Genomic DNA, 16455 nt, shown 5'->3' on the forward strand with positions numbered 1-16455 from the left:
ATGTGAACAAACCCATTAAAATCAATGGGTTCTGTTCTTTGAGAATTGTGCGCGCAAAACGCCGGTGTGAATCCGTCCTTTGTAGTTTGGAGAAAACTACTGCTAGTTGTATAAGGTCTGCAAATAATTCGGAGTGGCCGGACTGATGACTTTGAACGATGTCTGAGGCCACCAACAAAAAACTGTAATATACCCCACGCCAAAGTGTAGTTTTTCTGTCTTCTTTGCTGCTACTTACATTGACAGCAGCAAAAACATACCCTCTCCCAATGTACAGACCACATTTCCTATAGGCATATACACGTGATACAGCTTCTTTCTCTGCTCCCTCCAATAGAACCCTGTTTAAGTTCTTTGTGCCCGGCCGGTGACCCCGCAAACCTGTCCGGATTCCTATTCTGTACTGTAGATGTGCCGGCCGGCGCACATGCGCAGTACAGGTTATGCTGCGTCTTTGCTAGCCGGTGATGCGGATCTTGCGACCTTTCCGCAATGATGATTGCGGAAGGGCTGCGAGTCGGACGGCTTCCATTGACCTCAATGGAAACCATCCGCATGGAATCCGCCTAAAAATAGAGCATGCGGCACAATTCCCCGTCTTCCGCGATTGGAAAATTGCAATTGATTTCAGCTCCTAGGCAGGAAAAACCGCTTTGCCATAGCATACTATGGAAGGTATTTACTGCGGAATCCGGAGGTGGATGCCTGCTTTGGATTCCGCAATGCAAATCAGTCCGTGTGCAGACGGCCTAAGGCTAGTTTCACTCGGGCGATCGTGATTTTGCCGCGAGAAAATCGTGCCAAAACTGCGTCTTTTCTCCTGGAATTTTTGAGCATCAGCTTTACTTTTTCTTGCAAAATCATTGCTACCGCTCGTGATTTTCTCAGACACTTTTATTTTTGCATGATTTTGCTGCAATTGCTTGTTTTTGTGAAAGTCTGCTGCATTGTGACGCGATAAAAAGGAGGCTCCATTGGGAAACATGGGAGATTTTAAAAAACGCACATCGCAGAACGATAGAGCATGCCACGATTTTTTGCTCTCGCAGCATCCCATGAGTAACAAGATCGCCAATGGGAAAGAAACCATTGCAAATCATTGCAGCTTCTTTCTCTGGTCCCTCCAATATAACCCCAGTATACAAGCTTTCACACCAGCAGCAATATATCCTCTGCAGAATATCTGTCCCTAACAACAGACCACGTGTTATATATGGCTAGTTCATGTGATGCAGGCGTCCAGTGATACTGCTACCTATACAGAAAATAAAGTACACATTTGGTGACATCAGCAAGGCTCCCTGGTTGCTCTCTGCAGCAGGCATTATGGGAAATTCAATTTTTGTACCATTTCTGCCAAAAATTGGTTTGAACTAACCCGATTCAGGTTTGTGAAAATCAGGATGATTTTATTGCCCGGCCGATCAAGATGAGCAACACTAATTACTACATGGAACACGTTCTTCTTGCAAACTCAGTTCTGCTATGCCTGGAATACTTGGCACTGCTACATCTTACAAGATTGTTGTGCAATCCATGAGAACATTTAGCATTGACTGTATGCTAGCAGGCAGTGACTGGCCTCAGCCAGCTCCCTCTTCTCTATGTGCAGCAGTTATTCTTAGCCGGCCCACCCATGTGTATTGCTTCCCACTCCCCTCCAGTCTGGTGTGGCTTCCAGTGACGGCAGGAGGTGCTGCGCCAGTCACAGGCCGCCGTCGTGTTCATCCGTGCTGTATTATTAATGCATTGGCTATGAGCGCTGTAGGGAGGCCAACAAGCTAGGTTGTGCTCCCCTCCCTGTTACAGTACAAGCCTATGATGTCATTGAGAGGTCACTGATATCACTGGATGCTGTATAGCATTTGACTTCTGAGCAAGGACGCACACAAGCGTAAGTCTATATATACCATTCTATGCCGCTTTTGATTTGGGGACTGGCTTTAGCTGGAACCAAACAGTTAGAATGTAGCAGAAATATTTCCATAAGCTTTAAGGCAACATTGTATCTGAATAGCTGGAGCAGAAAGGGTTACAGTGTAGCAGGAACTGGCAACAATGGGGCGAGCGAGTGATTAAATCAACTAATTATGTTATTTTTGGTAAACTAGCGCTCTGATCTATTCTTTCCTAACGGCACGGTAATTCCTAGCATGGATCTCCACGAGGGGATTAACTCGGACGCTGCAGCTGCTGCAAAGTATTCATAATAAGCGGAACCATCTGTGTGTAACGGTGTGAATGTTCCACAGCGTCCGTCCATCTCATAGCCTGGAACCTGGGGAACTTGATGCATTCATTTCAGACTGTCTCTCTTATATCTATGGATGGATCTATTTATCTAACTCATATCTATCTATCTATCTATCTATCTATCTATCTATCTATCTATCTATCTCCTATCTATCTATCTATCTATCTATCTATCTCATATCTATCTATCTATCTATCTATCTATCTATCTATCTATCTATCTATCTACCTATCTCATATCTATCTAATCTATCTATCTCATATCTATCTATCTATTTATCTATCTCATATCTATCTATCTCATATCTTTCTATCTATCTCATATCTATCTATCTCATATCTATCTATCTATCTATCTATCTATCTATCTATCTATCTATCGATGGATCCTTGGATCTATCTGTCTATCTATCTCTCTCATATCTACCTATCTATCTCATATCTATCTATCTATCTATCTATCTATCTATCTATCTATCTATCTATCTATCTATCTATCTCATATCTATCTATCTCATATCTATCTATCTATCTATCTCATATCTATCTATCGATGGATCCTTGGATCTATTTGTCTATCTATCTCTCTCATATCTATAGATGGATCTATCTATTGCTCTCTCTCTCTCTCTCTCTCATATCTATGGATAGATCTATCTATTGTGCTCTCTCATATCTATTGCTCTCTCTCTCATATCTATTAAGGATGAGCGAGTATAGTCGCTAAGGCACTTCTCGTTCGAGTAATGTGCCTTAGACGAGTATCTCCCTGCTCGTCCCTGAAGATTTGGGGACCGCCGCGGCTGACAGGTGAGTCGCGGAGGAGAGCAGGGGAGAGCGGGTGGGAGAGAGGGAGAGAGAGCTCTCCCCTCCGTTCCACCCCGCTCTCCCCCGCAGCTCCCCGCCCCGCGGCGGCCCCCGAATCTTTAAGGACGAGCAGGGAGATACTCGTCTAAGGCACATTACTCGAACGAGTAGTGCCTTAGCGAGTATACTCGCTCATCCTTAATATCTATCGCTCTCCCTCTCATATCTATAAATCAATCAATCAATCTATCTATCTATCACTCTCTCTCTCTCTCTCTCTCATATCTATCTGTCACTCTCTGTCTCATATCTATGGATGGATCTATGGATCTATCTATCTATGCTCTCTCATATCTATGGATCTATCTATAGATGGATCTATGGATCGCTCTATTTATCTATCTATCTCATATCTGTCTATCTATCTATCTATCTATGGATCCTTGGATCTATCTGTCTATCTATCTCTTTCATATCTATCGATGTATCTATCTATTGCTCTCTCTCTCTCATATCTATGGATAGATCTATCTATCGCGCTCTCTCTCATATCTATTGCTATCTCTCTCATATCTATCGCTCTCTCTCTCATATCTATGGATCTATCTATGAATGGATCTATGGATAGATCTATATGGATAAATCTATCTATCACTAAATCTATCTATCACTCTCTCATATCTATCTATCACTCTCTCATATCTATCTGTCACTCTCTCATATCTATCTGTCACTCTCTCTCTCATATCTATGGATAGATCTATATGGATCTATCTATCGCTCTCTCTCATATCTATGGATCTATCTATAGATGGATCTATTGATCGCTCTATTTATCTATCTATCTCAGATCTATGGATGTATCTATGGATAGATCTATCTATCTCTCTCTCATATTGATGGATCTATGGATCTATCTATCTATTGCTCTCTCTCTCTCTCTCTCATATCGGTCTATCTGTCTTTCTATCTATTTCTCTCATATCAATAGATGGATCTATCTATCGCTCTCTCTTTCTCATATCTATTTATCTATCTATTGCTCTCTCTCTCTCTCATATCTATGAATCTATCTATGGATGGATCTATGGATAGCCCTATCTCTCATATTTATGGATAGATCGATATGGAATCTATCTATTACTCTCTCTCATTATCTATCTATCTATCTATCTATCTATCTATCTATCTATCTATCTATCTATCTATCTATCTATCTATCTATCTATCTATCTATCTATCTATCTATCTATCTATCTATCTATCTATCTATCTATCTATCTTCCATGACTCACCTTCTCAAGCATGAAAAATGACACACATTGCACTCTCACAGCTCATGTGATCTGAAGAGGCACTTTCAAGTGACATTTCTCTTTTGAGTTTAATTCCGGGTCAGGAGAGTCCTTACGAGTTGCTTTCGGGTGCTATGACATGAGCGGAATATTTTCATAACACACACAGCAAGATACAGAATATTCTGCACCAAAACGCGCAAACTCCGTGCAGATTTTGATGCAAAATCATAATGGCCTAATTCTGCCGGCACTTCTTCATGCAGACATGTGGGTTTGGAGGGGAATTCCACAGCAGCAGATAAAGGGCTTCTTCAGTATTTGCATGTGTGTTTGTGTGCACAAACTACAGAGAATACAACTCATTGACTTCAATAGGTTTATTTGTATTTCCTTTTTTCGCGCACACATTTCTCACACATGCAAGAAAATAGGACCTGCTTTATTTTCCTGTTTATTTGGGCACCAAATGGCCCTATAGAAGTCTATGGGAGGCGCACAAATGCACGCATAAAATGCAATAGTATGCGCAATACGCTGCACAATTCAGTGAAAAACAGAACACACCTGGACCTCATTAGGCTAAATAGCCCTTTAAATCATGGTGGGGGGGGGGGGGGGGGGTGACACACACGTGAGCAGGCCCTGGATGTGCATAAAGTACAGTACTATGTGCAGACACATGCTCAAATAAAACTAGTTCACTGCGCAGATATGTTCCACTGAGGTGAGCGTATTTGCGTGTACGCTCATCTGGAGAAGCCCTAAGCCACGTCTGTGGCGCCTATTGTGAAAATCTTCTGCTCATGTGAATTCTCCTTATGCGTTTAGGGTCACAGGTTCGGGTCATTCTTTTCTTGATAGTAGGTTACAGTAGTCAGGCTGGGTTAGGGTAGTTTGGGGTACATATTCACGTGGGACTCATTTTCCACTGCAGGGACAAAGGGACGGGACACAACCGCGCCCTGATTCAAATGGCTATTTAGCCTACCGGGTTCCTGTGGAATTGCGTTGTTTTTCACTCATCTGCTTGCGTATTGCATGTACATTTGTACATCCTCGTAGACTTCTATGGGGTCCTTTGGTGCAGAAATGCGATCAAAAGTAGAGCATACAGTTTTTCTCCCCACACATGCGAAATGTGTACGCAAAATACGGACCCGAGAACGAACCCGTTGAAATCAATAAGTTCTATTCTCTGCGTATTGCATGCGCCTATTTTGTGCATGCAAAAACACACATAAATCCCCTCGTGTGAAGGAGCCCTAATAGTGGGGTAGAGTACAACTTGGATCCTTGTTTTGGAGGATTGGGATACATTTGAGGTTTGGCCACGCTTACATGGGCAAGCATGATGTTACACACGTTTTTGATGCGTTTTGCAAGAACACGTCCCAATTTAAATGGCTAATTAGCCTAATGAGTTCCAGATGTGTTCCTTTTCAAACAGAATTGCGCTGTTTTTCCACAAATTACACCCCCCATAGACTTCTATGGCGCCTTTGGTTCGTAAATGCACACAAGAGTAGAACATGCTGCTTTTTTTTTGCACATGTGAAATGCGCACCCAAAAACAGGAGATGAGAACAAACCCATTGAAATCGATGGGTTTTATGTCCTACGTTTTGCGCGTGCAAATACGCCTATGCGAAGGAGCCCTAAAAGGTATATATGATATGCATTCAAGCTGGTACATTGAGAAGTCCGTGGTGAGCCATGGTGGACAATAGGCATGGATACTCTGGGTGTGTGTCATACTTTGGGTGCTATCATATTATACCAAGCTTTGTAATATAGTGTTAGACCGTATCTTCAAGCCATGCAATAAGCTTTTCTAATGACAAACTATATACAAGATGTATGTGTATACACATACCTCCCCCCTCCCTGTTTTTAAGTCAAGTCCCTCTTTTTGATCTGGGAAATAGTTTTGCATTAATAACTTACTACCCTGTTTGCCTGAAAATAAGACCTACTCTGAAAATAAGGCCTAGCATGATTTTTAAACTGTGACCAGGCAGATATACATGTAAAAAGAAGAAATATTTTAGAGCAAAAATTAATATAAGACCCTGTCTTATTTTGGGGGAAACACGGTATATTGCTCCATAAACTATCTGGAACTATCCTAGTGGTTTCTGAGCCACAATTTACATATTATTGCTTCATTTGGTGCAATTTGGATGGTGAAAATGTCTATATTGCAATAATTTTTGTGCTTATTTTAAAAGTAAAGGTATATACAGAATAAGGTATATAACTCAACTGTCATGTGACACAATAAACCTTAGCTGCCCCTTCTGACAGTCCAAAAAGTTAGGATTTCTGTATTCAGACTAGCTGTGTGTCTGTTGCATACAGTCCAGCAGTATACAGTATATACACAGTATAGCACTTTGCCTGCAGGAAGGCATTCCTCCCTTGTGCTCGCAGTCTGGCGGTTTGGGTGGGGTCCTGCTGGCACGGCCGCTGAGTCACATTATCTGAACAAAAAGCACAAGTTCTTCATGACCAAATCTGCTTGCTGCTCCCTACTGGAGTCTATCTGATGTCGATACACTTGAATATTGCCTCCTGCGTGCTACATCCATGTGTACATGTTTGTATTTCATTACACGAATGTTATTATACTCTCCAGCAACACAACAAAACATTATTGTCTTCCCGACTTATAAATTTTGCAAAGGTTTTCCAACCCCGGTAAGCGAGGCGACGTCTCCGTATATGCGAGGACGGAAGCCAGATTCACTCCTACGGTTGGGATGGAAACCGACCGTATGCCCCACGGCGTGGAATGCAGGAAGCGCTGACTAACAAGCTACATCTCCGTTATTCTTCGTCTGTTGGCTAGTTTCTCTTGCAGGAAAAGTAGTTGTAAAGCAGAAGGAGAAGGAAAGGGTTAAAGAATAATCCTAGCAAACTGACTTTATTTGGAGGATAAGTCTTGAAAACGGAAAGTTTGAGTGTAAAGTATCTGGGCACGGGCCCAGAGGGCTGGGATTGGCACCAAACTGCGCTCTGGAAAATATGATGAATTCGGCTTTTTTGTAGGAGTTGCTAGATTCTGCTCTTGGTAGTACAAGTGTGTAAAGGCGAAGTGTAAATGTGGGGGTGGGGAGGGTGTAAATCGCACCTCGGCACTCAGGTTCCACGGCCACAATCCTAATATAAGGGTGCATTCTCTCCGGATGGGAAATGTCGCAGGTCTAAGGTCTCATGCCCATGGGGGGGGTCGGATTCTGCATGCGGAATCCGGCCCTGGCAGCAGCGGTGTCCGTGTGTACCTGCTTTCTTTTTTCTTCATCGGTAATGCGGCTGGTCCGCACGGCTCGCTGATGCACATATGTAGTACAGATTTTTTTTTTAAACTCCTGCTTTTCCAGTGGAATCCACGGCCTATCCACAATGTCAGTAGCGGACAGGCCACGGGTCTGGCGGCTTCCATTGACTTCAATGGAAGCCATTCGTGCGGGGACGGCAGTAAAATGGAGCATGCTGCGATTTATCATCTGCAATTGGTTTCCGCACAATTCACTTTTTCAATGGATTTATTCACACGATCGCTTTTGTGTGCACAATAAAAAGTGACATGCTATATTTTTATGTGAGTTTGCGCACCTAAAGCATCATAGCAGTTTATGGCGGTGCTCAAATGCGCACCCGATTACCGTGAAATAGTGCAATTAACTGCACCATTTCACAGGGAAATCATTGAGACCCAGGACTAATTAGGCTGCACAGCCTTTTCAATCATGGAGCGGATGTGTCAAGCACCAATGTGAATGGTGCCTGGGAGAACAGAAAGTACAATTAAAAGTATAGTCTGCTCAGCTCCTCCTGTTCTGTAACTTGCCATCTTCAAGATAGGACACCAATATAAATAGTCAGGAGTCTGCTGCTGGCGACCCAAACCGATCAGTTGTTGGTGCACTCATGCTTGGAGCTGATTTCTGCAGGAAGTACACAGCCACTTTCTCACTGCAATGGTCAAGCTTGGTATAACAGGCAAAGTCCCCATTCACTTCAATGGTAGCTTTTTCTGCAATACCAATCCGGGCCACCGTGGTGGGAATAGAGCTGTTTGCTTCCTGCACACATCAGCTCTATGAACAAGTGTATCAGCCAGGCAAACAGTTGATTGGCTTGCATTCCAGGCAACAAAACCCTACCGATCTACTATTGATGATCTATCCTGATAATAGACTGCCAATAATTAAAAACTGGAAAACCCTTGCAATATGTTTGCATCACTGCTTAGTAACAGCAGATGTGGTGATCACCCATTTGCTACCGGGCCCTGGAGCCTTAGGAGGCCCAAAGGCCCCTCCATCACATAAGAAGACACCAGTATTATAAATAGCACATGTAGGTAGGGGGCCTGTTCCATCGGGGCCCAAGGTCTTCTAGTTACGCCTCTGGCTTAGAATCTTTATAGATGGGATGACTATGTTTTCACATAGAAGTGCTAGTCATTCAGTGAATGTAGGTGGAATACTCTAGAGATCCGTTCCGTCCGCTTCCATTCACAGTGAACAGGCAGTTGTTCATAGATGAATGACTGCCTGTTTACACTGAGGGAGAAGTGGCTCATTAGTCTCTTCATTTTAGTGAGCTGAAACGAAGCAACTAACGACTAATGAGCGATTCTTGCTCAATGCCATCAGGTCCTGCTTTTTGACAGAACAACTCAGTCAAAATCGCTTGAGTGATTAGTTGGCCCGTGTAAGAATACCCTTACATGGAAAGGGCAACAAACCCTGGAAGGGGAAGGGGCAGCTTTGAATTTATGCTTGATCTGGAAACCTATTACTTTCTGAGCCAAATTCCATTTCTTTTGGAACAGATTAGATTCAGCGTTTCAATCCACTTTATGGATTGTGGATTACTGTGTCACATAATCTCTTTCTTTGCTGGCGTGATAAAGTGCATTTCATAGAGTAGTTCTCATAAAAATCAAAAAATTGGGACAAATAGCGATTTTCAAATTGATTGTAATAAGTTAATTGATTGCTAATGGCCAATCGGTTTTGCAGGATTACCAGGGATGAGTCTGGGTTCACAAACTGAGTGACCAGATGACCAAAGACAGCTCTCTGTAGTAGTCAAAATGCATAAGGCCCTTTTATACCATACTTGTGTGTATTGACTCTATATTCTGTCCATATGGGGTAGATGCAGAATATGTAGCCGTTATGGCCGCCGATGCCTCTCCTCGGTCTTCCATTCTACCGGTTGCAAGCATCAGCATTCTCTGAGTCTTCCATGAAGGGTAGGGTGTGTGTGTGTGTGCTTGGCGTCCTTCATAAGGGCCACCCAGCTTTCCCTGCTCCACTTGAGGGTGCCAGGGCAGTAAGGTCCTAGTAATTCTGTGAAGGCATAACTGTATCTGTTTGATTTTTTTAATTCTCAGTTTGACACTTGCCTGTGCACCCAGCTTTCCCAAACTCTACCTGTTCCAACCTTGGCCTTTTGCCCTGATTTTACCTTGTTATGATGACTTCATCCCTGCCCTTTGGAACCACTTTGGTGGTTTTGATCCACCAGGGTCAACTGTCACTGCACTGAGACTAGCCCTGAAGAAAGGACCTGGGAGCTCCCAACCACAAAGAACAGATCCCTAAAAAGGGGTTAAAGGGTGAAAAACAGAGATCCTCTTAGGGTCCTTTACTTGAGACAATTATCACTCCTGTGCTTTCACACAAGAGTTATAGTCGCTCTTTGAATAGAATTGGAGCGCGCTGGAGATCGCTTCCAGCCGCCAGCCTCCATTCAGGGTTAACAGGTAGTTGTTCACACTTCCAATATTCTGCATTTTATCTGCACTTTTTTCTCAATATGCAGCATTTTCCATTGTTTGCCGTGTAACATAGTGGCTTTCTCTACTTCTGGAAGGGAATAAAGTGTTTTATACTGTCTGTATGCACACACATTGGCATGAGGCCTCATCTGCGGTTTTCTGTAGGAAGAGCAGCTCTGGAGTACAGGCTACTTCTGTGACAAGTAAAATACTGAGCAGACTTGTTAGGAAAATACTAAATGTATGATTATTTAGATTTTATTCAGCCATTTTGATTACTTTTTTGACCAGAATATACTGAGTAGGTGGCTAAACCAGTTCTATGTGCAAATCAGAAGCAATGTCCCCTCTTTTGATGTGCAAATTCGATTGACTTGGAGACAAGGGAGAACTCAACATGATGGACATTTAAGATTACATCCTGGTCTAGGGAGAGGTGTAATTAAGTTTGTATTCAGACAACTTGGAGTCAATATCTATGACCATATGCAACTGTTTGATGTCCACTTCACACAGGAATATGCTGGTATCTTTTTGTTTAGAAGGTTTGGTATGCAGCCAGGTAACCTGTTGGAATGACTTGGTCAGCCAAGTTAGGGGAGTAGTAGCTTTTGGAAGCTGGGAGGGGTAGTCTTGGAATCTCTGATGGAAGGATGAGAAGCTCTGGGTAGTATGGAAGCTTCAGAGACACAATGAGGATGTCATCTGTTGAACCCCTAGAAGTGAGGGAACCATTGGTGATGGTAATATGTGATCTGTAACCTTTTAAACCTTTATGTTTTGTATATAGATATTATCCTTTGTATATAGATCCAATAGTTTACAAACGTAGGACAATTATTCCCCACTAGGCTCAATTATCATTTGATTTTAATACATTCTTATTGTTAACCCTTCTATAGTGTCTTACTCTCTTTAAAGCGTAATATGAACTTAAGTCTTGCTCCTTGCAGCAATACAAGACTAAGGAAAGTGAAGCATTTACGAGCTTATGCACATTTTACTACTTGTAGGCACATAAATTGTTGCAGATCTAAATTGTAAGCTTGAGGATGTAACAACATTTGTGGGACTACGGATGAATTTGTGACAATACGGACAATATTTTACTATTTTTCCCATTTTTTTTTTTACAGAAAATGCCTGAAGAACTTCCTTTGAATATTAACATCAAGGAACCTCGATGGGACCAGAGCACATTTGAAGGGAGAGCCCGGCATTTCTTTATGGTGACAGATCCTCGCAATGTTCTGCTTGGACCTAAAGTGCTTGATGAAGCCAAGAACATTATAGTAAATTACAGGTAGATGAGATTCCAGGGCTTTTCTTTTATTGTACACAAATCAGCTTTTTGTGATGAATCCATAGCAGAATCCACAGATGTGGGTTTCATCCAGGGATAATGTTTCTGCACTGAAGGGTGTAGGGAGTATTATATAGCAACTGGGAAAAAGTCATGCCAATGAGTGATTAAATAATCCAATTGGATTATTTGGAATGACCTATTGGAATGGTCAATGTCCGACTTTTCAACAGGCTTTACAATATGACTAGCGATATAGATTGATGAGGGGCAATAAATCCGAAAGAGCTGTATGTACCCGGATATTCTGGTTGGGCTCACATCCTTAGTGGAGGGTCTTTCAATCACTCATTGGTATGGCAATTCATTTAGATACAGATTTCCTGCGACTTTCCAGGGTGAAAACCTGCAAAATAATGGGTATGCTATGGATTTGAACATTTGCAGAATACGCCAAAATCCATTTTTTTTGTGCACAACCCCATCAGCACGTATTGTATCATAAACTGTTGCACATTTCCAGTGTAAAGCCCCCAATAAAAAATCTGCAACAAATCTGCACCATGTGGCCTGAAGGCAGAGGCGTAACTTGAAGCTCCCGGGCCCCAATGCAAAACCTGTAACAGGGCCCCCAACTATAATGCTTTATTCATAGTACTGGTCTCTCTATATGGAGAAGAGAGGCCTTATGGGCCCCCTAAGGTTCCTGGGCCCGGGTGCAACCGCATCCCCTGCATCCCCTATAGTTACGCCCATGCCTGAAGGTTAAAGGGGTTGTCTCGCGAAAGCAAGTGGGGTTAAGCACTTCTGTATGGCCATATTAATGCACTTTGTAATGTACATCGTGCATTAAATATGAGCCATACAGAAGTTATTCACTTACCTGCTCCGTTGCTGGCGTCCCCGTTGCCATGGCTCCGTCTAACTTCGGTGTCTTCTTGCTTTTTTAGACGCGCTTGCGCAGATCTATCTTCCCCATTCGGCTCGTCTCGGCATCACCGGCATTTTGGCTCCGCCCCTTGTAGCGTCATCGCGAAGCTCCGCCCCGTCACATGTGCCGATTCCAGCCTCTGATTGGCTGGAATCGGCACATGTGACGGGGGAGGAGCTTCGCGATGACGCTACAAGGGGGCGGAGCCAAAATGCCGGTGATGCCGAGACGAGCCGATTGGAGAAGATAGATCTGCGCAAGCGCGTCTAAAAAAGCAAGAAGACACCGAAGTTAGACGGAGCCATGGCAACGGGGACGCCAGCAATGGAGCAGGTAAGTGAATAACTTCTGTATGGCTCATATTTAATGCACAATGTATATTACAAAGTGCATTAATATGGTCATACAGAAGTGCTTAACCCCACTTGCTTTCGCGAGACAACCCCTTTAATGTACTAGTAATGATAAAAACAGAAGTAGGGAACATGCAGATGAGACTTTCCTGAATTGTCTAATGGTAAATTCTGTTTTCCATTTGTCTCACTATGAATTATTCAACTTATTACAGAAATGGAGTTCGAACCCCAGGACTTACCGAAGACCAACTGTGGAGAGCGAAATACGTCTACGATTCTGCATTCCACCCAGATACAGGAGAGAAGATGGTCTTGATAGGACGGATGTCGGCACAGGTGCCCATGAACATGACAATCACAGGCTGCATGCTGACATTCTACAGGCATGTCTTCATCCATCCATCACTTACACACAGAATAGTTCAGTCAGCAGAACTATTTCATGGTCTTGATGACTTCTTGACGATCTAAAGAATCAACCTTGCAGATAGAATAATAAAAGACACTTAATTTGCATGTGGAAGAGAAATTACAAATAGACATGACCATTAATGTAGTTATTATGACAGATGGCATTGAGTTATTGGTCATTAGTAGTGTTGAGTGAACTGAAATAGTCGACCCCTGCTTCGAGTCAAACTTTGCTAAAAGTTCAGATTAGTCCGAATCCGAACCTCGGGCAGTTCATCTCGGCTGAATCAGCTAAATTTTTTCTCTCCTTCTTCTTGTTTTCTTTCTTTCAAATAGAAGGAAAACAGAGGAGGAGGAGGAGGAGGAGGAGGAGAAGTAGGGAGTTCTTCATTAATTTTGCCTTAACTTTGCCCTTTCCAATCCAATTTTGGATTCAGGGTTTCCTAAAAGGTTTTCTCTTTTTGCTGTTATACAACGGTGCCATATGCCGGCTAAAGCCAGTGTGTGTGTGTGCCAGACAAGCTCCGACAGTGGAGTGGCTGGCAATAGATGGTAAGAATACCCTGCCGAGCATCTTCTGACATTGGAGCCGTACAAGCTTCAATCAGAATGTAGAAAGACGTCAGACAGTGGATTGGAATAGGTTAGAACAGTTCAAAAGTACTTAGGTACACTCCTAGGTGACCTTAAAGGCTTTTATGGCTCTTAGTGTTCTAGACCAGCTTTAGGCGTAATGGTGAACTTCGAATTTGGTTTGAATTAATTCATACCAAACTTTTTGCCCAAATTCAGCAAACTATCGAACTGAAATTTCGAATAGTTTGCTGATCGCTAGTCATTAGGCAAACCTAATGCATTATATTAGCACACAGTTACTAACAGGGTTGGAGTGGAACGGCAGAAGATCCTCCAATGGAACAAGCTGTCAGATGGTAATGGGATGGTATAATTGGGTCAGAGAAGTCCAACACAACCACTTCTAAAGCTGTCAGTACAATTATTGCAATTAGGACTTATGTAATACCAGTTTTGCTCTTAGAAGAAAGCTCATGTACTTGTACAGTATTTAGCTAAAGAGAGAAAGGAAGAAATCTTAGGCAGGAAGTTACTTCTGAGTCATTGACTTTGTATTCGGGGTTTCTATAGATACATCTCAAACACGGAAGCATCTTTGGCATGTTCTGACATATTTGCTCCATTCAGCGTGTTTTACATTCTTTCTACGAGTCAACTGTATAAAACCTATAAAAGGTCACACCAATATAATCTAATACTTAGTATAATGTATTACATGAGACAAGCATATGTGGGGGCTTCTTATGACTAAAGGTGGTTTTACATAGGCAGATATTCTGACCTTTAGCGATTGCTGATTGACTATAAAGCATGTCGATCAGCGTTCACTATTGCTGCCTTCAGATGATCACTAGTATGGGGTTGAACCATTATTAAATGGCTCCTCCCTTTCTCATGCAGCAACATAAAAAAACAGTCATATACTCACCTCTACTGGCTCCCTGTTATGTCAGGCCACCAATCCAGGTCTGCCATGTGACATCATGCTCACAAGCTGCTGCAGCCTGTTTACCGGACGTCACAGGCTGCTGCACTGAATGACCGAGCTCATTGCTCGATCACTAAGCTCTGTCACTGGCTGCAGCAGCATGGGACATTCCATGTACAGGCTGACTGCAGCTTGTAAACAAGCACAGAGCATGGGCAGCACGGGACAAAATTCTGCCCCAGGATTGTAGGCTGGAGGGGTATACTACCTGCATGTGATTTTCTTGTTGCCCCTTCTTTCCATCGGTTCTGGTTTCCATTTTCAGGTGGTCAAGATGACCACCACCATCTGTAGAATAGCTAATCATCTATAGTGCACCAGTAGTCTTAGACCTACCAATCTGCTCTAGGATTATCCAGTCCTGCTCATTTGATCAGTGCTTGCCAATCACAGAGCAGCGCATAGTGCAGTTAAAAAAAATTGAGTGGCCACCTTGGCTACCTGAAAATGGAACCTGGAACCGGTGAAACATAGGGGAATGAGGATGACCAAGAAGAACAAGTACAAGTAATATACCTCTTCTAACCTCTGATCCCAAAACCAGAGAGTCCCTTTAAGAATTGTACAGTCCTCTGAAATGACACCCATAGAAGTCTACTGAGCCATTAACAAAAAGAAAATCATTTCCTTATCATTTTTTCCTGGGAAATTCACAAATTATAAAACTAACGCGTTTTTGTCCCATTTTTCCTACAGGACAACCCCTGCTGTTATATTTTGGCAGTGGATCAATCAGTCTTTTAACGCCGTTGTTAACTACACCAATAGAAGCGGAGATGCGCCGATCACCAACAGGTAACACACAATCTCATCCCTTCCTGCTGACTGCATTCTGACTATGTTACAGTTTCAGCTCAGCTGCTTGGCTCCATGTTACTCATTTTATAAAAAGGGTATCATTTCCCTTGAAAATGATGTATAAACTGTGTGGGGAAGAATTCGTCAAGGCACTTCTACCAGTTTTTGTGCCAAAAAATGTGGCATGCATCATTAATACATTTGGAGAAGTTTACCAATCCATTAAGCCACGCCCCCTTCTATAGACGCTTTACAAAAAGTGTTTAGTAAGATGCAAAAAGTATCTGAAACAATTCAGGTGCAAATAGTGTCTAGAATTTTGACATGCGTGCAATAGTTCTGGCTCAACCTGACTACCCTTTTGTATCTATAGCTTCTATGCATAACTTGTGAGTATGTATAATTATATACTACATATACCTCCTGTGTAGTCTGATCAGTTCCGGCCTCAGCTCAGTGAATAAATACTGTACCAGAACCAAGCTCAGTTCATAAATACAGCACAAACCAACCTCAATACATAGATACAATACCAGAACCAAGATCACAACATAAATACAGCACCAGAACTAAGCTCAGTCTATAAATACAATACAAACCTACTTCAGGACATAGATAAAATACCAGAATCAAGCTCACAACACAAAAACAGTTGCAGAACTTAGCAACTTAGAATTGTGTTGCAGGGGCGCCTACGGTGCCTTAGAACATAAGGGAGGAGACTGAGCTGGGGGAAGATCATCATCTGGCCAAGTGGACCTAAGAGGGGTAATTGTCCGCAGCCTACATCTGCCTGGTGTTCATCTACAAGCTGGTGGCCAGCACTCTGTGTGACCACATGGTTCGGACGTAGTGAAGAGTCTGACCTTGCAGTTCTTCTCCCTTCCATCTGTCTTCGACTTAGGGTGTATAGACACTTTAAAGTGGTTATGTAGTTTAT

The 16455-nt window shown here is 42.6% G+C and overlaps 1 protein-coding gene across 1 annotated transcript in view; it reads left to right on the forward strand.

The window, feature by feature from the left end:
• The first annotated feature begins 1802 nt into the window (after nucleotides 1–1802).
• The window catches only part of SFXN3 (sideroflexin 3), a 35626-nt gene continuing 20973 nt past the window's right edge, over nucleotides 1803–16455 (forward strand). The window contains exons 1-4 of the mRNA XM_066600938.1: nucleotides 1803–1894; nucleotides 11289–11455; nucleotides 12955–13125; nucleotides 15414–15512. Of these exons, the coding sequence (XP_066457035.1) occupies nucleotides 11292–11455; nucleotides 12955–13125; nucleotides 15414–15512 (434 nt within the window). The 5' untranslated portion in view covers nucleotides 1803–1894; nucleotides 11289–11291. The remainder of the gene's footprint in view (nucleotides 1895–11288; nucleotides 11456–12954; nucleotides 13126–15413; nucleotides 15513–16455) is intronic.

Source organism: Eleutherodactylus coqui, chromosome 4 (assembly GCF_035609145.1).
Source record: "Eleutherodactylus coqui strain aEleCoq1 chromosome 4, aEleCoq1.hap1, whole genome shotgun sequence".
Lineage (NCBI taxonomy): Eukaryota > Metazoa > Chordata > Amphibia > Anura > Eleutherodactylidae > Eleutherodactylus > Eleutherodactylus coqui.